Source organism: Bubalus bubalis, chromosome 4, assembly GCF_019923935.1.
Source record: "Bubalus bubalis isolate 160015118507 breed Murrah chromosome 4, NDDB_SH_1, whole genome shotgun sequence".
In the NCBI taxonomy this organism is placed as follows: Eukaryota; Metazoa; Chordata; class Mammalia; order Artiodactyla; family Bovidae; genus Bubalus; species Bubalus bubalis.
Genome location: NC_059160.1, coordinates 4,003,157 through 4,023,469, shown reverse-complemented (window position 1 = coordinate 4,023,469; position 20,313 = coordinate 4,003,157). Strand labels below are relative to the sequence as shown.

The 20,313-nt window shown below is 55.9% G+C and overlaps 1 protein-coding gene across 2 annotated transcripts in view; it reads left to right on the top strand.

The window, feature by feature from the left end:
- The window catches only part of FBLN1 (fibulin 1), an 82,315-nt gene that overhangs the window by 36,459 nt on the left and 25,543 nt on the right, over positions 1-20,313 (top strand). The window contains exons 10-15 of one of the 2 annotated variants that reach the window (XM_025282689.3): positions 726-854; positions 1,354-1,479; positions 4,190-4,309; positions 5,129-5,260; positions 7,237-7,360; positions 14,474-14,925. In XM_025282689.3, the coding sequence (XP_025138474.3) occupies positions 726-854; positions 1,354-1,479; positions 4,190-4,309; positions 5,129-5,260; positions 7,237-7,360; positions 14,474-14,828 (986 nt within the window). In that variant the 3' untranslated portion in view covers positions 14,829-14,925. Of the gene's footprint in view, positions 1-725; positions 855-1,353; positions 1,480-4,189; positions 4,310-5,128; positions 5,261-7,236; positions 7,361-14,473; positions 14,926-20,313 lie in introns of those variants that run through there. The other variant, XM_025282688.3, reaches the window with a different exon arrangement.

Sequence of the window (20,313 nt, the reverse complement as noted above, 5' to 3'; positions counted from 1 at the left end):
GACTGATGCTCCAGCTTGCAATTTGTGTGTGTACGAGGGTATTCAGTCACTTCAGTCATTTCTGACTCTTTGCGACCCTATGGACTGTAGCCCGCCAGGCTCCTCTGTCCATGGGATTCTCCAGGCAAGAATACTGGAGTGGGTTGCCATGCTCTCCAGGGAGAGCACCCAGGGAGCAAACCTGCATCTCCTGCTTTGCAGGCGGATTCTTTACCATCTGAACCACCAGGGAAGCCCCACTTACAATTCAGTCCTCCTGAATTGACCCCAACCTCACAAACTTTATAATCCAGATGGAACAGGTCTTGCTGCTCCCCAACAAGCCCTGCCCGTCTCTGTCTGTGTGACTTTTGCTCTTACACTGCTCCCTTTGCCACCTGCTTCTACCTTCCTGTGGGTTCAGGCAAAGGCATCCTGCCCAGATCCCTGCCACACAGAGGAGTCTGTCTCCTCCTTCCTCAGCCTCTCCCCAGTCCCTGGGCACTTTCTGCCTTACTTAACTGCGGCCACTGCTAGCTCGCAGTAGCAGGAATCCCTCGAGTGTAGAGGTTATGTCGGGTCAGCTGTCTCTCCAGTGCATAGGACGTAATCTGGGAAATCATGTTGAAGAATTAGACGATGCCACTTTGTCAGTTACGTTTTTGTGAGCTCCTTCCTTGCCTTCCGTTCTGATAACGCCCCCTCCCCCACTAAAGGGTTTTCAATGTGTCTTTCTTTTCTGCAAGATGTGGACGAGTGCTCTCCCCCCTCTGAGCCCTGTGGGCCGGGGCACCTGTGTGTGAACTCCCCTGGAAGTTTCCGCTGTGAGTGCAAAGCCGGGTACTACTTCGACGGCATCAGCAGGACATGTGTGGGTATGTGTGTGTATCCCTGAGGGGGCGGCTGGCCAGGTGACACCAAGGAGGACCAGCCTGGGGTGCACCTGTAGTGACCGCGTGGTCTGCTCCCGACCTCTGACAATCCTGAGTTCAGACAGTGCTGGAGAAGAGACCTGGATCAGGAGACCCACATTCTAGGTCCAGTCATGCAGCTCCTGGGGGGTGCTCCCCACCTGTAGAACAGGTGCTCTGCTAGCCCCGAGACTCCAGCCCCCTGGACAGATGCCCCAGAGTCTTTGTGATTTCCCAGAGAGTCACTGTCCTGGAAGGAGCGCAAGGCTTCCCCAGTGGGCAGAGAGGCAGGGTGGTCCCAGCGCTCCTGCTGACTTGCCGTGCATTTGGGACCGGTCACTGCACCTTTCCCCAGGAGAGGAGGGCAGAGGAGGTGGGGGACAGAGGTCGCGAGCTGCCAGGGAGGACGGGCAGCCCCGTCCAGGGAGAATGCTGCCTGAGCCGCCCGCCCGCTCCGTTTCAGACATCAACGAGTGCCGGCGGTACCCGGGGCGCCTGTGCGGCCACAAGTGTGAGAACACGCCCGGCTCCTACTACTGCAGCTGCACCATGGGCTTCCGGCTCTCCTCCGACGGCCGCTCCTGTGAAGGTGAGGGCCGGCCGTGGGCAGGGGTCGGGGCCGCCGGGCCTGCATCCGCTTCCTTCCCCGACTGCCCACTTCCCCGCCGCTCCCCCGGCAGGCCCACTTGGGAACGACTCCCTCGTGCCCCAACACGCATCAGATGACGTGTCAGCAGGGGCGATGCCTCTAAAAATGTGCTTGTCAGAGATGACGGCCCTCCCGGTTTCCCCTGGGTCCAGCGGGTGCAGATAACACCTGTGCGCACGTGAGGCTGGACGAGTGGGATGTGGCTGAGAGTGTGGAATCTGAGGGTGTCTGACCCACCGCGGTCCTCATGTGACCCTGGGGGCTGGCTGAACCTCACCAGCCTCAGTGTCCTCACGGGGGAAATGAGGTTGTTTATGCCAAAGAGGGGGGCTTCCCTGGTGGTTTGGTGGTAAAGAATCTGTCTGCCAATTCAGGAGATGTGGGTTCGATTCCTGGGTCAGGAAGATCCCCTGGAGAAGGGAATGGCTACCCACCCCAGTATTCTTGCCTGGAGAATCCCATGGACAGAGGAGCCTGGTGGGCTGCCATCCATGGGGACACAAGAGTCATGCCTGTCTTAGCCACTAAACAACAGCAATGCCAGAGGGAAGCAAAAACTGGATACTTGTTTAAAGTAGTAAGACAGATTTTATTTACACTCCTGCAATAGAGGAAAGAGAGTCTGGCATAAACTGGTCTCAACTCCACCAGGACAAAAAGTGCAAGCCTTCTAAATGCTGAGGCCTGCTAAGGAGTAGCACTGAAGGATGGTAAGGTCAGTGGTCAGCGCAATTAGGCCAGCTGTGTCTGCTCCCTGGCTCTGACCCTCCTGCAGAGTGTGGGAGTTGGTGGGGGGGGGCTCCCTCTTCTTGACTGCATTTCAAAGGCTTGGTTCTCATGTCCTTAGAAGGACACTCCTGGATTGCAGAAGATACATCTCAAAGGGACAGAGGAAGGATTTACAGCTGCAGGTTTTCTGAAGTAAATGCTTCTAAGAAAAAGGGAGGTCAGGGACTGCAGTCCGGCGTTGGCTGGAACACACAGGAAATTCTTTCTTTAGCAGTGTAGAGATTTCCCAGGCAGCATTTCAAGGGTCATGGTCTTGGGCTGATGCTGATATTTGGTTAGATCTCTGGTGGGAGCATTCGACCAAGTTGAATTGGTGCCAAGAATAACACTGCCTCCCTCTGATGGGATGGACTAAGATGAGGTGAGAGCCCAGGGCCTGGCGCATAGTAGGTGCTCCACGGGTGTCACATCTTTACGGGAATTAGGTGAGCAGGTCAGCAGAGATTGAGGGCTTCTGACCACTCTCGGCAGTCCCTCACACGCTCCCTTCTTTGCAGTGCAGTGCCCAGGGGTGACCTGTAGAGCCAGCCTTCAGACACGGCAGGTCTTACAATTCTGGATTAAGATGGATGATCACAGATATGCCAGGATGCACCCCGGCGTGTAATTCTCACCCTGAAGGATGGACAGTGTGAGGGGCTCCTGGGTCTTAGGCTTCCCCTGAGGTTCTGGGATTCATCCCCAGGAACCAGACCCAACACACACATGTAATGTCAAGGAACCAGATTCATGCATGGGGCAGGGGTGGGGGGTCCTTCGGGCCCGGGTTCAAATCCCAGCTCTGTCTCGTTTATGGTCTTGAGAGTAACTCGGCATTTCTGGGCCCCAGGGTCCTCATCTGCAAAACGGGGCTAGTGAGACCCGCCTAATAGCACCAGTAGGGGCCATGAGGATGAAATACAATGGAGCCTCCAGCGTTTCACAGTGCCCCGCGTGAGAGGCCACGCTTGTGACATGGGGACTGCTGGCATCATTGGTATTATCATTTGTGGCTTGTGCTGTCCGTGGTGACTCCTTAATGACCAAATAGTAGATACTCATACCTGTTAGTGGACGATTTTGCCTAAAACCAGGACCCGGCCAGCTTTGCTGTGTCATTCCGCCGAGCAGTTATAAAGCACCCCCTGCTCCAGGCGTGCAGCAAGAACATGGTTCCTGCCTTTAGGAAGTGTCTCTGGGATGTGATGAGACACCACACTGGGCAGAGTGGACCAAGCGCACAGAGGGTCAAGTGGCAGCCAGGCCAGGTGTGGGGGTGCTGCAGGGGTGAGAGGGGCTGAGGCACTAAAGGACATTCTCCCCTGCTCACCCCTCCTGCCTTGCTAAGATTTAGCAGTAAACAAAAATGAGAAGGGACTTCTGGGCCAGAGGTCGGCAAAGTTTTTTTTTTTTCCTAAAAGCCACACAGTAAATATTTTAGGCTTTGCCAGCCACGTCTCGATTGTGCCTCCTTAACTCTGCCATTATAGTGCTCAGGCAGCCGTGGACTATGAGCGTGGCTGTGTGCCAATAAAACTTTATTTGTAAACACAAGTGGTGGGCCGGAAGTTTGCTGATACCAGTTCTAGGCAAAGAGAACAGAAGAGCAAGAGCCCCAGGGTTGGTGTGGCTTGAAGCAGTCAGTGGTGGGAGTGGGGAGATGCCAGATCCCCCAGCCTTGAAGGGCTCGAGTGGGAGCCTCTCTCCCTTGGGGAAACCTCGAGCAGGTCCCTGGCCCTACATGTGGTAGCCTCTGCCTCTCTGTGTGTGTTAACTCGAGGGAGGTCATGGCCCATGGACGTGGGAGAGAGGTCATGACCTACTCGACTAGGGACCAGGGACTCAGCTCTGAGCGGTGGCCTCGGGACCTTGTCTCTTTCAGACGTGAATGAGTGTAACAGCAACCCCTGCAGCCAGGAGTGTGCCAACGTCTACGGCTCCTACCAGTGTTACTGCCGGCGAGGCTACCAGCTCAGCGACGTGGACGGGGTCACCTGCGAAGGTGAGCGAGGAGAGGCCGCCTCTCTCCTGTCCCCCACTCCCTGCTCCTCCTGGCTGGGGAGTGGCCTGGGTTTCTTCCCTCTGAGATGTGTTTGGATGGACTTTGCCCATTGTTGAGTGTGAGGTTTGTAAAGGAGGAAACCCACTCCCAGATTTTCTTTAGTGACATAAAACGGAACAGTGGTGATGGCCATGGGTGCCGCCCGGACCTCGAGCAGGGCGGGGGTGGGGGAGGCGGGGCTGAGGAGTCACACCCCTGGCTCGACCCTCTGCCTCTTTCAGAAGCCCCTCACTGGGCCTGGGCCACCATCCTCTGTAACATCTGGGTTCATCCTGCACTTACCCGGTGGTCGGAGGATGAAAACATATTATGATTCAAGAGCACTTCATACACGCATGGCACAATGTTGGTGCTCAGAAGGCAACTGTTTGTAAGGTTATACCTATTTTTATTATATAAAGTGTGTCTGTTATTGGCACGTTTATAATCATCGGCATCAGGATGGAGCCGGCAGGGTACCTCTCTGTGTGCCATTCCAAAGCCTTTGGCTCCGCTTTGTTCCCCAGTCTCCCTCTCCCCGCCCCGCAAACTTCACACAAGAACTTGCTGTGTGGCCCCAGGCTAGGCCTTTTCCCTCTCTGGGACTCAGCGCGCCCTTCTGGCGGGATGGCCTCGGAGGCCACCCTGGCCCTGGCACTTTGAGACCCCCTGTGTCCCACTCGCCCTCGGGCTGACTTCCAGGTCACAGCTCAGCCCACTGGGGGATGTAGCCCAGCCGGGGGGTCCGCACGGTGCTGAGGGTGGGCTTTGCCGTCACAGACATCGACGAGTGCGCCCTGCCCACGGGGGGCCACATCTGCTCCTACCGCTGCATCAACGTCCCCGGGAGCTTCCAGTGCAGCTGCCCCCCCACCGGCTACCGGCTGGCCCCCAACGGCCGCAACTGCCAAGGTGAGCAGGGCAGGGCCCCGGGGTCTCTCAGGCCGTCCCGGGGCTCTGCGGGGCGGGGGGGACTAAGGCCCCGCAGCCACAGCACAGGTGGGGTGCGTTTGAGGGGGACGACTGTATCCTGGGTGTGCCCTCGCCCCATGGGCACCCTGGTCTCCCATGCTCGGGCACGCTTATCCACCGGGGGTTCTGAGTCCTCCTGTTCTGCCCCGGGCAGCCCCTGGGGGGCCAGAAGTGGGGCTGACAGCCTTTAAAAGGAAGATGCCCAGCATCAAGGAAGCAGGCCGTCAGTACCCAGAGGACCCCACAGCTTAGCACTGCTGTTTAGTCTCTCATTCAGTCACTCGACACACCCAGGCCCTGCCAGGTGTTAAGGGCAAAGCAGTGAGCCGGTGGTGCAGGCCTCTGTCCCCGGGTGCTGGTCTCCACTTGGCAGGGGGATGGACCTGGTCAGGGTGTGTCCCCACCCTGAGCTCTCTATATCGAAGGCCTTTACGGCCGGGGTTCCTGCGGGGCCCAGGGATCAGCTAAATGAAGGGTGAGTGGCCTGCATCCTATCCTCGGCTCCCAGTTCTAAGAATACTCCAGGGGTCACTGCGTCACTGTCTCTTGGGTTACTGAGAGGGGAGCTAAGGAGATATTTGTGAATGAGCAACCCCGGAACGGGCGTGCTGGCCTTCCCCTCAGCAGTGGCTGCAGCAGCTGAATCAGAGGCTGGGACTGTCCAGCCCCTGCAGTGAGCCTCCTACGGGGCCCGGAGGCTCTGGGGGCCGGGGTTCTGCAGATGTCCTTTCTGGTCACGAAGGGGGTTTGCAGACTGTGATCAAAGGCGGCAGGAGCTGCGGCATTTCCTGGGAGGGACTGCTTGGCTGTCCAGAGCTCCGGATGGAAGTCGCTCTGTTTTCACATTTCTGAAGGAGCAGATGACCTGGCCAGGTGCCCTCACTGCAGCCTGGGGTCCTGCCAGACACAGCGAAAACACATTCCTGAGCCTCTCTCGGGCTTTGAGACTGGGGACTGCTGTTTTTGCTACCAATGGTCAGGATTTGGCACCTCTTCACAGATGCCTCAGGGCTTCCCAGGTGGCGCTAGTGGTAAAGAACCTGTCTGCCCATGCAAGAGACAAGAGACGTGGGTTTGATCCCTGGGGTGGGAAGAGCCCCTGGAGGAGGGCATGGCAACCCACTCCAGTATTCTTGCCTGCACAATCCGCATGGACAAAGGAGCTTGGTGGGCTACAGTCCATGGGGTCACAGAGAGTCAGACCCAACTGAAACAACTTAGCACGCACCCCTGCAACCTCTGGCATGGTGGTGTCCCCTGAACGCACCGTTTGGCTGCTCCGAACAGCTGTGGGGTGGGGGATGACTCCTCATGTCCAGGTGACCTCCCTGATGTGCCCCAGGCCTGGTTCTGGTCCAACCCAGACGATCACTGACTTTGGGAACTGGGCACAACGTAGACTCCCTTTCCGCCTCAGTTTCCTCATCTATAACGTGGGGCTGGTGGCTTCTGCCCGTTCCCTCCTCAGACGTTAGAAGTGGCACACGAGGTAAGACTGATGCACCTCGAGAGCCTTGGAGAGGTGCCTGCTGCCTGGGTTCAAAGCTCAGCTCCCCCACTTACCACATGTGTGGCCTTAAACCAGTCACTTAAGCCCACGAGCTCCTCCTAAAATGAGGGTAATAACCAGTACGTGCCTCATTTAATTATAATGAGAAGTGTTTCCTGCCAAACACTTCAAGGGCCATCATTTAGAGGTTGCTGTTGTTATTATGCTTACTCCAGGGATCATGAATAGTAGGTAAATTAGATATAAATCTCCTATAAACAAAAGAGCTGGCACAGGGCTGTGCTCTGGAGAGCAGCCAACGGAGGGCAAGGATGGCCCGATCCCCCAAACTCTGGGCACCCCCATCTGGGCCGGGGTGGCTTGGGGGGCCTCGGCCTTCACTGTGCTGCCTTGGGGTCTCCTGCAGACATCGATGAGTGTGTGACCGGCATCCACAACTGCTCCATTAACGAGACCTGCTTCAACATCCAGGGCGGCTTCCGCTGCCTGGCCTTCGAGTGTCCTGAGAACTACCGCCGCTCCACAGACGCGTAAGTCCCTCGGGCCCCGCGGTTGTCTGTCTGTGCCGGCCTTCCTGGGGGCTGGGCTCCGGGCCTGCACGAGGCAGAAGGGGGTGTTCGTGAGCTGTGGCCTCCCACGTGGGTCTTGGGAAACTCAAGGATCCCCGGTTCTCAGGCGCCTAAATGCCAGCAAGACTGGTCGCAGAAAGCGAAGGAAATTGGCCTCAAACGGGCTGAAGGTCGGTGGACCTCCTCGCTGATCTGCCTGCACGTGGAGCCAGGCAGAAACCTGGCCTCTGCTCCCTGGGGTGGAGCCTTCGGCAAGGGACAGCTCTGTGGACCTCGGCGTCCACCTCTGTGGGATACAGGAGGCAGAGCGTGCCGACTCAGATGGAGATACAATGACTCCGGGTGGGCTGCACCTGGAACCACACTCTGTCCCGCCCAGCGATGGTGTGGGGGCAGCTCGGAAGGGTCTGGGTTCTCAGCTTGAAGCTGTGTGTTCACGTGTCACTGTGAGCTCGCTGACTCGCAGGCTACCGGATGTCTGCTGGGGTGTCCAGAAACCCTGTTCCTCAGGGAGCAGTGAGGACCCTCTGGTCTCGCCACACACGACCCCAGCCCTTGTTTTGTTCAGTGGGTCTCCTTTCTTGCCCCCAGAGATCATTTCAGGGAAAGCTTCTCAGTGGGAGCCAATCTTAGGAGCATGGACGCGGGATCCCTTCCCTCCTGCCCTGGGCAGTGCCAGCACCCAGCCACGCTGCCTCGGAGACTCAGCCTCTTGACCTTGACCCTGCTCCTCCCACCAGGGGCTCAGGGCCATCTGGAGCAAAGGTCCCAGGCCCCGGAGTGTACTTGTTCTGGCCAAAAGCTAGAGCAGGAGATGCTCAGATGGCCCCAGTGTTCTTCGCAGCATCGGGGATGTTCATCCTCTGGCCTCGCCCACCCCCCACCCTCTCTGTTTCCCCCAGCAGGCGTTCTTGTGGGTAGGGAAAAACCACCCCAGGGCTGGGTTTGCCAGCACTCAGCATTCCGAGAGCCGGGGGTTTGTACAACAGCTTACAGGCAGTGCAAGTGCTCCTGAGCTGGGAAGAACGATCGTGTCCTTGATTTGAGGCTGTGCTGCTCCTGTCTGTCTGTCTGTCCATGCTTCCTCACTCCCTCCCAGGCCCTTGTCTGTGTCTGGGTTCGAGGATTCTGGAAGATGGGCTGGTTGCTGTTGACCTCAGACTCGGGTGCGGTCATGAAGGCAAATGGGGAGGAGGAGGCTGCCCTGCGCGGGGTCTTCACGCCTCCGACGCTGGGGGTGGGCAGGCTGGCATCGTGCGCCGAGACTGTGGCTGCGGTTGGCTCCCCTCCCCGGTCCTTACACTGATGGGTGCTGTGGAATCCTTTGCCGCCCCGCGGCGGGGGAAGGTCCTTTACATGTTTGGGGAGTGTTCACCGTGAGCCTAGGCAGACAGTGGGCCCGCAAAGGCCCCTGGGCCCTGCTCTGAGCCCAGGAGGAGGCCATGCGGAAGCAGCCGTGGGCAGAGTGCAGGAGTGCTCTCATCAGTGAGGGCTCCCCGCCGGCAGGAGAGGGGAGCACAGAAGGCAGGGGTACCTAGAGTTGGTGATGCCAGAATGAGAGGGGAAGGAGTCGGGCAGAGAGGGCGGGAGTGGAGGGTGGGATGGGCGTGGAGTGTAGACCTGCGTGAAAGGGCAACAGAGGAGTTCCGGCCAGGAAATGGGCTGCCCAGCAAGGAACCACGCCTGCTGACTGAGGCATTGATGCTCCAGGGCGTGGTCTGTCCCCATCCTTTGGGTTCATCGCCCTGCCTCCTGGGGGATGATAAAGAGGGAGCAGCGTCATTGTCTGTCTGTATTAGGCGCAGGACATAGGCTCCATCCACGGTCAAGGTTGGGGAGGGGTTGGGGCTCCAAGCAGCCCCTCCAGGGAAAACTGTGGCCCCATTGAGCACATGCTGCTTGCCAGCGCCACCAAGCAGCCCGAGCAGAGGCTGGGAGGCGGGTGGAGCTGGGAAAGTTGTGTCCCCTGCCCTCGGGGTGCGATGGTCTGTGCTCCCCTCACTGTTCTCGAGCCTCATGGAAATGCTATGGCATTCTGGAGCTATCTGGCTTTGGTGTCAGCCTTGCTTAGGTTTGCCTCCCAGATTCAGTCCATTCCAGGTCCCCGTTATAGTCAGCAGGTCCCGTGAACTTCTTGCTGAAAAGGGAGCAGCGGCGTCGCCCTCTGGGTTCCTGTTGGGTGACTGCCATTATGGGGGCAGAGCCGCTTCTGTACGGCTCGCTCTGGGTTCAGCCTGGGGGGCTGCGGGTAAGGTGCCCCCAGGCCCATTTTACTGCCAGTATTTATGGATGGAAGGAAGGCGGACTGTGGCCCTGGTGTCCAGTTGAGGACAAAGCCTGGGAGGCTGCCTGGAGGAGGAAGGAACCAGGCCTGGGACTCCCATCCTGCCTTCCAGGCCTGGCTCTCCTGTTCCTTGGTCCTGTGATCTGGGGTCTTGGTCACCCTGGGGCTCATTTTCCCCTGTAACACGTGCTGACAATACCTGCTTGTCAGCGCCTTAAGGATTAACAGTAACGCTCCGGGTGCCCGGCCCAGGGGGTGATAAAGAGGGAGCACCGTCACTGCCTGTATTAGGCGCAGGGTGGTGGTAAGGAAGATGGCCACGAGCCACCCCGTCCTCCTCAGAATCCAGACGTTCCTCAGACAGGAAGATGAAACTCGGCTCCTGAAGGGCTGTTGAGGAATCGTGGGCCAGCCAGGAGCCCAGCGCTGGGCGCAGGAAGTGGGGGCCAGGCCTGGAATCCTCAGTTGACAGGCCTTGGGGGGTGGGGGTCTTGTTTTGGTTGCCTTGTCACGTATGGGGGGGCTGTTTCTCTGGGACCACAGGAGCCCCGATAGCTTAGGGCCACTGACACGTCGTGTAGATGTGGGCAGGACGCAGGCCAGAGCGCCAGGTGAGGCGGAGCTGAGCCTCTCAGCCCTGCCGACTCCTCAGACTGGAGTTTTCTGTTTCACGGCCCTTTTCCTTTTCTGCAAAAACTCTCTTAAGAATTTATCTGACCTTCAGAAAGCGATTTGTACAAGTTAAAAGTGCTATATTAGAAAGGACCAAGGAACCGGCACTTCCGTGGTTTAACATTCAGGGAGCCTTGACCGGCAAGATTTGAGTCTCTCTCTCTGTTGCTGGGCCTCGGCCTTCTCTCTCTCTCTCCACAAACAGCCTCCTTCTGGCTAGTTTCCCTGGTGGCCGAAGGGCGGTAACTGGAGCGTGACCCAGCAGGCCAGGCCACAAACCACAGGTCTGGGCCCCAAGTATTGGCCAGGCTGTTAAGATCCTGACCACGCAGTTCCCTCCTCCCCACAGCAGGGATATTCAGTGTCCCTGAGCCTGGTGTGGGACCGAAAACATCCTCTCTACCCCCTCGGTGGGGCAGACCCCGAGACCCGGGCTCTCAGAAGCCAGGGCCAGAGGGAGGCTGGCGGCCTTAGTTGGCACAGCTCCTGGCCCCAGGGTGTAACCCTGGTGGACGGAGTGGGTGGAACCCTGCCCTGGCTAGTTCCTGGGGCTTGTGTCCAGAACGACAGGAACTGCCGGTGGGGATGGCTGCGAGCTTCAGGCGGCCACAGCAGCCATACCTCCCAGGAGAAGGCGCTGGCCTTGAGGGCCTTTCTTCTCTGGCGTGTGGTAACTTCCAATAATTGCATTTTCGTGGAACTTGGGGTGTCCTGAGCAAAGTCATTGAACTGAAAACTTGGGGCACGTTGTTCTCTCACACGGGTCGAGATGGAAACAGAGGTGGGTGGTCCCCGGGTTCTGGGCCTCCTCTGCTCTGTAATAGATTCAGTGGCGGCAGCCCCTCCTCCATCCAGACACACCCGCTAACAAAGACTTCAGCGCCACCCCCCCGTCTGACAGGCAGTTTGCCAGAGGCAGTGAGTTACACTTTCTGGGATGTTTGTAGTAAGCATGGGGTAGAGCAGAGTGGAATCATTGAAGTTGCAACTGACCAGGAAAATCAGGGCCGAATTTACTCGTGCGCATGTATTAATATAAAGCATGTAGTGAGTGTCAAGCTGATGCTGGGTACTGGAGACAAGCCAAAGAGCCATGGGAATGGAATGGTCTGGAAGGAGCTGGGCCCAGAAATGCCCAGAGGGAGGAAGGGCTTGGGTGCTCTGTGGGGTTGGGGGTGTGGAGACCATCGGGGAGGAAGCAGTGTTCTGCTCTCTGGTGTGATGGCTGTGGGGGCGATACCAGAACTTCACACACACCTCACGTTCCCTGCCTTCCACACATGCCGTGTTAATCATTTGGCAAATGAAAACCCTGGGAGACGTGGGAAAATTTAATACACGTGATGGAGACTCTAGCACCACCTGCTGGCCAGATCCACCAGACCCTTCCTGAAGGAGAGGGTGTGTGTGTGTGTGTGTGTGTGTGTGTGTGTACACATATAGCCTTTGAAATGTGGTGGAGACTCTAGCACCACCTGCTGGCCAGATCCACCAGACCCTTCCTGAAGCAGGGGTGTGTGTGTGTACACATAGCCTTTGAAGCGAGGGCTTCCCAGATAGCTCAGTGATAAAGAATCCAGCTGCCAGCGCAGGAAACACAAGAGATATAGGTTCGATCCTTGGGTCAGGAAGATCTCCTAGTGTGGGAAATCGCAACCTGCTCCCGTATCCTTGTCTGGGAAATCCCATGGACAGAGGAGCCTGGCGGGCTCCAGTCCATGGGGTCACAAAGTCGGGCATGACTGAGCGACTGAGCCAATACAGACCAATACAGGCCAACTTTGCCTGCCATTTAGTAGACTGGAGACATGGACAAGTTACATGTCCTCACTGAGCTTTGGTCTTCCTGTTAGTAAAACAAGAATCATGAGGGACAGCGAGGGGAGCTTGGGGAAAGAGAAACTCTGACTTACCCAGCACGAGGCCAGGCACGTTCCTTGGTTTTTCCAGTCACCTGGCGCACCCCCTTTTGGCCTGGACCAGGGTGTCTGTCGGGGTGGGCTGCCCCTCAGCAGTACCCACGCCTGCTTTCTTTCCCACTGCTCTCCCTCTGCCTGTCGGCCACCTCCCTTACAAAACCTTCATCTTCAGTGTTCCTGACTTTCACATGCCTTTACTAGCATGGAGCTCATTCCTAAGTTCATTTCTAAGAGCTCAAAAGGGTAAACAGCCAAGTAAATGAAAGGATTCCAATGAGTGAGTTCTGATAAAGAGCCTGGACATAGGATATAAAAAGGGACAGTGCTTGCTAACAATAAAGGCCAAGTGTTAAATAAGTTCTAGTCACTCAACACGAAGCATGGAAACTGAAAAGCTGAAGTGGAGGCACGATGGAAGACAAGGACGGTAGCAGATGCTCCCAACTGGAGAATCCAAGCGCAGTTAAGATGGCGAGACTTCCTGGGACATGCTCTGTCAAGTCCTGTGGGGCTCAGCACCTTGGCTCTGCTCCTAAGGCAGCTGCCTTCATATTGTGATAGAGTTCAAGAGGCAGAAGATAGGCCTGTTCTTATCATCTCACAGAACCTGTCCCCATCCTGTCACAGGAAGTTAGAATCTGTCTGTATTCTGGCAAAGGAAGTTAAAACCTATCCTCATAATCCTGTCACAGGAGTTTAGGAGCAATAAATATTCTCTCACAGGAAGTTAGGACCTGTCTCCATCTTGACCCAGGAAGTTAGAACCTGTCACAGGAAGTTAGGACCTGTCTCCATCGTGTCACAGGAAGTTAGGACATATCTCTGTCCTGTCACAGGAAGTTAGCACGTGTCTCCATCCTGTCACAGGAAGTTAAAACCGCTCCTCATATTGTCATAGAAAGTTAGGACCTGTCTCCATCTTGATCCAGGAAGTTAGAACCTGTCACAGGAAGTTAGGACCTGTCACAGGAAGTTAGGACGTGTCTCTATCCTGTCACAGGAAGTTAAAACCGCTCCTCATATTGTCACAGAAAGTTAGGACCTGTCTCCATCTTGACCCAGGAAGTTAGAACCTGTCACAGGAGGTTAGGACCTGTCTGCATCATGTCACAGGAAGTCAGGATGTGTTTCCATCGTGTCACAGGAAGTTAGGACCTGTCACAGGAAGTTAGGACATGTCTCCATCCTGTCACAGGAAGTTAAAACCGCTCCTCATATTGTCACAGAAAGTTAGGACCTGAACCTGTCACAGGAAGTTAGGACCTGCCTGCATCCTGTCACAGGAAGGTAGGACCTGTCACAGGAAGTCAGGATGTGTTTCCATCGTGTCACAGGGAGTTAGGACCTGTCACAGGAAGTTAGGACGTGTCTCCATCCTGTCACAGGAAGTTAGGACCTGTCACAGGAAGTTAGGACATGTCTCCATCCTGTACAGGAAGTTAAAACCGCTCCTCATATTGTCACAGAAAGTTAGGACCTGTCTCCATCTTGACCCAGGAAGTTAGAACCTGTCTCCATCTCTGCCCCAAGCCTTGGCTGGTCCTGTGAATACAGACAGGGAACTGAGCCTAGAGTACAAAGCTTTAGTGAGGAAACACAGGAAAATACTTGACTGAGCACAAATCTAGCTTCCTTACACACTCTGTGACCTTGAGAAAGCCACTGATTCTTTCAACCTCATTTTCCTCATCTGAAAAATGGCCCTCCACGCCCCCTCAGAGTGTGGGTGTGATCACTCTAGCAAAGGCATGCTAACGAATAGCCAAACGCTCTGTAAATGGTGGCAGCCATGTTTGCTGGCCTGGAGAGCCGCCCAGCGTCGCCCTGACCACTGTCTGGGAGAGGAGCTGGGAGCCTGGACGACACTCAGAGAGCAGGGTGTGCCTGGTGAGGACAGCCTGGGGTGGGGTCTGCCGGTGAGAGAGGGACACCCCTTGCTCCAGGCACAACCCTGGCCCCAGCCACCCAGCGCCCCCGCGGGTGTTGGAAGAGGCTAGTGCCTGAGGCAGCGGCTGGAGGTCCCCGGCACCTCCCACAGGTGAGTGAGGGGTGCTCTTCTCGTTGGCTGATTGGCCAGAGGGGCGGCGGGAGGCCCCGCCCAGCAGGCCCCCCGCTTACCCCGCCCCACGCTCTGTTGTTTCTCCGCTTGCTGAATGGGCCCTAACCCTCTCCTTGTCTCTCTGTCCACTTTTCTTGCAGCCGCTGCGAGCGCTTGCCTTGCCATGAGAATCAGGAGTGCCCCAAGCTGCCTCTGAGAATAACCCACTACCACCTCTCTTTCCCCACCAACATCCAAGTGCCCGCCGTGGTCTTCCGCATGGGCCCCTCCAATGTCGTCCCCGGGGACAGCATGCAGCTGGCCATCACCGGCGGCAACGAGGAGGGCTTTTTCACCACCCAGAAGGTGAACCACCACAGAGGGGTGGTGGCCCTCACCAAGCCTGTCCCCGAGCCCAGGGACATGCTCCTGACCGTCAGGATGGACCTCTCCCGCCACGGCACCATCAGCTCCTTTGTGGCCAAGCTTTACATCTTTGTATCTGCAGAGCTCTGAGCACGCGCTTTGGGCCGTTGAGGGGCCCCCCTTGTTGCTTTCCCCACCCTCCCCTCCGGGATGCCAATAAAGGCTCAGCGGGCAATCCCACACAGCATGGCTGGCGTGCCTTGGTTTTATTTGGCGCGGTCGGGAGTGTCTGTGCTGCTTGTTCCTGGTGGGGAAGGGGGAGCCCAGCACTGCCTGGCGCCCCCAAGGGTGGCCAAGGAGTGTTTTCCGTGAGGGGTCTGTGTCCAGGAGCCCCTGAGAGTGGGAGTCACAGTCCATACCGCCAGGGCGCCCCAGGCCAGGGCAGGGCAAGGTCGGATGTTTCATCTGAGATGCTTCTTTGTCCCCTACTTGTGCTGAGCCCGGAGGACGAGGTGACGGAGGCCCCTAGGGATGGCTGAGCTCCATCCCCTCTCACTTCACAGATGTGGAAACTGAGGCCCAGCGAAGGGGAGGGGCTTGACCAAGGTGACGTGGCCTGTGTGTGGTAGAAGGCAGTCTAGGAGCCAGGTCTTCTGGTCCCAGCCTGGTTTCCTTGCTGTATTGCCAGGAGCTGAGCCTTTAACTGAGACCATAAAAGCTCCATCTTGGGACTCAAACCTCCCCTTCTGTCTTGATGAGAAGCCCAAACTTGTGGAAGAACACTGAACATGATCACAGCATCCTAGATGCAGCCCTTACCTAAGGGAGGTCGGTTCCCTCCACAGAGGACCCCAGCTTTGTACCAGGAGGAGGCAAAGGGAGCCTGATGAATGTGTCGCTCCTGGGCCCCCTCAGTAAGCCCTGGGCCTTCCTGTGCGCTACTTCCCATCCTGTGGGGCAGGCGTGTCATCCCAGAGAGACTCGGGGAGGGGTGGGTGAGCCATGTGCGCAGGTCACACAGTTGATCTTTGAACCTCGGTTTGCTGACGGCACAGCTCTGACTGTTCCATTCCGTCACGACACTGCCAACATGAACCTCGATGGGCCTGCCTGTCTTCGAAGATCTCTTCCACCGTGATCCCAGCCAAGCCCCCCGTGTGCCTCTCAAGGCATGGCATCATTTATTCCTGGCATCCACCTCCAGCCTGACCTCAAATTGTTCTCCCTAGCCTTGCTTCCCTTGAACCACACTGTTGAGTTCCCTGCTGCCACAGGCCCTTTGCACATGCGTTTGCACCCTTGACCATTCAGTTGTTGGCTGGACCTCAGTCACTGTGTTCCTATCGCCACTGGGCCTCCCTGGACGCCCCGGGTTATGTTTCCTCTGTCAGTCTTTGCCCTAATCCGCCTGTGATGCTCCTCATAGTTGGCAGATCTCTTGTCTGTGTTTCACTTTTGTTTCCCCCACCACCCAGAAGGCTCTGGGGAGTCAGGGAGCAAGTCTGTCTCGTTCAGGGCCATGTCCCTAAGCTCCTGGCGAGGCCTAGCATGCCGTAGGTCCTCTGCTTCTGTCTGCTGATGGAATGGATGACTTCCTGCCAATGTCGCTTTGCATGTCTAGCATTTCTGTGGCTGCTGATGCTGTTTTCAAGTAGGAACATGAAAGGGAGGCAGAATGTCAAGAGGAATCAAGTGAAGGATACTGGAGGGGCCTAAGGTCCTTCCTACAAGGGCTTGGAAGAAGATGGGGAAGGGGTCCACTTTACTATCTAGTGGAGAGGACAGGTATACAGTTAACACGGTGCTCTGTGCCCTGTGACAGAAGCAGCAGGTAACTTGCCACAGGAGCATACACATGCTCCTAGCCACTTGCCTCCAAACCCCTGTCCTGCCAGACCCCTCTCTGAGCACCTCTGGTCTGGACCAGCTTGCGATCTCCCAAGCTGAAGCCAGAGGACCTCTCTGAAGGACCGGTCTGGTCATGTCCCTCCCCTCTTTAGAACCTTCTATGACTAGCAGACGAAGCCCAACTCGCTTGGAATGGCATCTGAGACCGTGCCTACTCCAGCCTCTGCCCACCTTTCAGCCACGTGTCCCCCCTGTTCCCCACTCTGGCTGACCCCCTGCTAGTGACCAGTGTTCTAGTTACGCAGAACTCCTGCCCTTCTCTACACTCGCTTTCTCCAGGCCATAGCACGCGCCATGCCTTCCTCCTGCAAATTGCCATTCTCCCTGAAGACGTAGCTTAAAAGTCACCTTGTTGGTGAAGGCTTTCCTTAATCTGAGCTTTTCCAGAGCCAGGTAGACTCCATCAGAGCAGTTACCCTGGCATCTTGTTCTTTTTTTAATACTTTTAAATGGTGCTATCAATTCCGTTATTTTTGGCTGCACAACGCAGCATGTAGGATCTTAGTGCCCCAACCAGGGATCGAGCCCATGCCCCCCGCAGTGGAAGCACAGAAAGTGCGAGTCTTCACCGCTGGACCCCCAGGGAAGTCCTTGTTTGTGTTTTTATCATCACCGTTTTAAAGGCAGAGATTGTGTCTGTATTCTCTACACTTTTCAGAATGTCTGGCCTGTAGAAGGAGCTCAGTAAACATCTGAATAAACATGGATGGATGGATGGATAGTATTTTCAAGGCTTAGTTCAGATACCACCTCTTCTGTGAAATCAACAAGACACAGCAGGGATTCGTCATTGTGTTCAGTTACTCTTTCATCTGGGGGCTTCCCTGGTGGCTTAGCTGGTGAAGAATCCACCTGCAATGCAGGAGACCCCTGTTCGATTCCTGGGTCAGGAAGATCCGCTGGAGGAGAGACAGGCTACCCACTCCAGTATTCTTGGGCTTCCCTGGTGGCTTAGCTGCTGAAGAATCCACCTGCGATCAGGAGACCCCCGTTCAATTCCTAGGTCAGGAAGATCCGCCGGAGGAGAGATAGGCTACCCACTCCAGTGTTCTTGGGCTTCCCTGGTGGCTCAGCTGGTAAAGAATCCACCCACAATGCAGGAGACCCCGGTTTGATTCCTAGGTTGGGAAGATTGGCTGGAGAAGGGAAAGGCTCCACACTCCAGTATCCTGGCCTGGAGAATTCCATGGACTGTGTAGTCCATGGGGTTGCAAAGAGTCAGACACAACTGAGTGACTTCACTATTCTTTCATCATGGTCCTGCTTATTGAGGCTGGGGGAGCTTTTTGCCCCTGGGAGTGTTAAGATGTGGGGGGATTCTTGGGGGCTTTAGAAGCCTTTCAGCGGCCTTACAAGGCTTGCCAGAATCCCTCTACATTCCCACTGGCTGTTGAGCTTTTCTTGCACTTTGCCTTGTTTGTGGGACTTCCTGCCTCTTGAGGTGGCCTGCTCCATCCGAGAACACCTCTGATGTGTCTGCGCGTGTACCTGCGTGCACTCATGGGGACGGCAGCTCACCTCTCTGCAGTCCCTGGAGGCTACATAGCAGTATTCCTGTATCAGCCTGCTGAGATCACACAGTGCAGAAAAAACAAACCAGCCCACCCAACCAACCGAACGAAACATAAGAGTTCAAGTGTCCTCGTTGCCATTTACTGGTTCTGTGACCTCGGATAAGTCACTTGCCTTTCAGAGCTTCGAGTCCCACTTCTGAACTATTTTGGAAATGACATGAAGTTACTTAAGCCAAGGCAGCGTCTGGCTGTGGTAGGCAGTTAATGAGTGTTGGTGCCTCCGTTCACTGGAAGGTTCTCAAGTGTTCATCTGGATCTTGATTTAAATGGAGACTGAACGTTCAGAGGGTTCGTAGAGCTGCCGTCACGTCCAGCTCTTGCACCTGTGTGTGCAGTTTTGGGTTTTTTTTGACAGCACCACCTGGCTTGTGGGATCTTAGTTCCACAGGGACTTAGTTCCACCAAAGACCTGAGCCCTTGGCAGTAAAAGCACAGCATTCTAACCACTGGGCATCCAGGGAAGTCCCATGTTTGTGCACTTTTACACCAAGCTCCCAAAGGTGGTGGTGGTGGTGGTGTTCAGTCCCTAAGTCATGTCTGACTTTTGCGACACAGTGGACTATAGCCTGCCAGGCTTCTCTGTCGGTGGGATTTCCCTGGTAAGAATATTGGAGTGGGCAGCCATTTCCTTCTCCAGGGGATCTTCCTGACTCAGGGATCAAACCCAGGTCTCCTGCATTACAGGCAGATTCTTTACCAACTGAGCCACCAGGAAGCCCAAAGGTGAAGGATGATAATTATGATTATCATATAATGATAAAATAGTTAACAACTATCACAGCTAACACTTAGGCAGTGCCTTCTGTGGGCCAAGCAATTAACTAGCCCTCATGGAGCCTTTGGGAGAAGGCAATGGCACCCCACTCCAGTACTCTTGCCTGGAAAATCCCATGGACGGAGGATCCTGGTAGGCTGCAGTCCATGGGGTCTCTAAGAGTTGAACGACTGAGCGACTTCACTTTCATGCATTGGAGAAGGAAATGGCAACCCACTCCAGTGTTCTTGCCTGGAGAATCCCAGGGACGGGGGAGCCCGGTGGGCTGCCATCTCTGGGGTCACACAGAGTTGGACACGACTGAAACGACTTAGCAGCAGCAGCATGGAGCCTTTGAGGAAAGTGCGGTTATGATTCTCATTTCACAATGAAGACATGGAGGGAGAGGGAGGTTGAGTAACCCGCCCTAAGTCCCAGTGCTGGTATAAGGTGGGGCGGGATTCCGACCCAGGCAGCCTGGCTCTGGAGTCTGTTCTCAGACACCCAGCCCCATGCTGAAGGGGGCAGGATTGCTGGGATCATTCAGTGCCCATCAGCTTGTTACTCTAGCTTCCTCTCAGAAAGCCCTCATACCAGCCCAGTTCTAAAATTCTCAAGTGAAACACAGAGTGTTTTCCTGGCTGAGGAAGGAGACAGTGTGGCGAAGAGGGAAGAGCTGTGAGGAGTCCAGGAAGTGATGTGTGCAGACCGTCCAGCACAGACATCTGGGATGACGCTGCAGCATAGTTTTGTAAGTTCTCTGGATCCTAAGCAAAACCACAATGACCAGATAAAGTTTTTCATCCATGGGAAACATTTTTAACTAAACAAAGGCAACCTCCACATATAGTTCAAATGAAATCCACCCACATGGTATTGGCATCTGTGCAGGAGGAAGCAGTGGAAGAACCCCAAGCAGTCAGCAGTGTCCTGTAGAAAGCACAGTAGCGCAGTCTGAGAACAGTGGCTGAGGCTGGGAGCCACTTTGCTCACCGCAGTGGTGAGCGTGTGCAAGGACTGAAGAAGGGGTGGAACAGGCCGTGCTGCGCTTACTCGCTCGCTCGTGTCCGACTCTTGGCGACCCCATGGACTGTAGCCAGCCAGCCTCCTCTGTCCATGGGATTCTCCAGGCATGAATACTGGAGTGGGTTGCCATGCCCTCCTCCAGGGGATCTTCCCAACCCAGGAATAGAACCCAGGTCTCCCATACAGCAGGCAGATTCTTTACCAGCTGAGCCATCAGGGAAGCCCAAGAACATTGGAGTGAGTAGTCTCTCCCTTCTCCAGGGGATCTTCCCAACCCAGGAATCAAACTGGGATCTCCTGAATTGCAGGCGGATTCTTTACCAGCTGAGCTACCAGGGAAGTTTCTCTGGTTTTTTTTTTTTTTAATATTTCT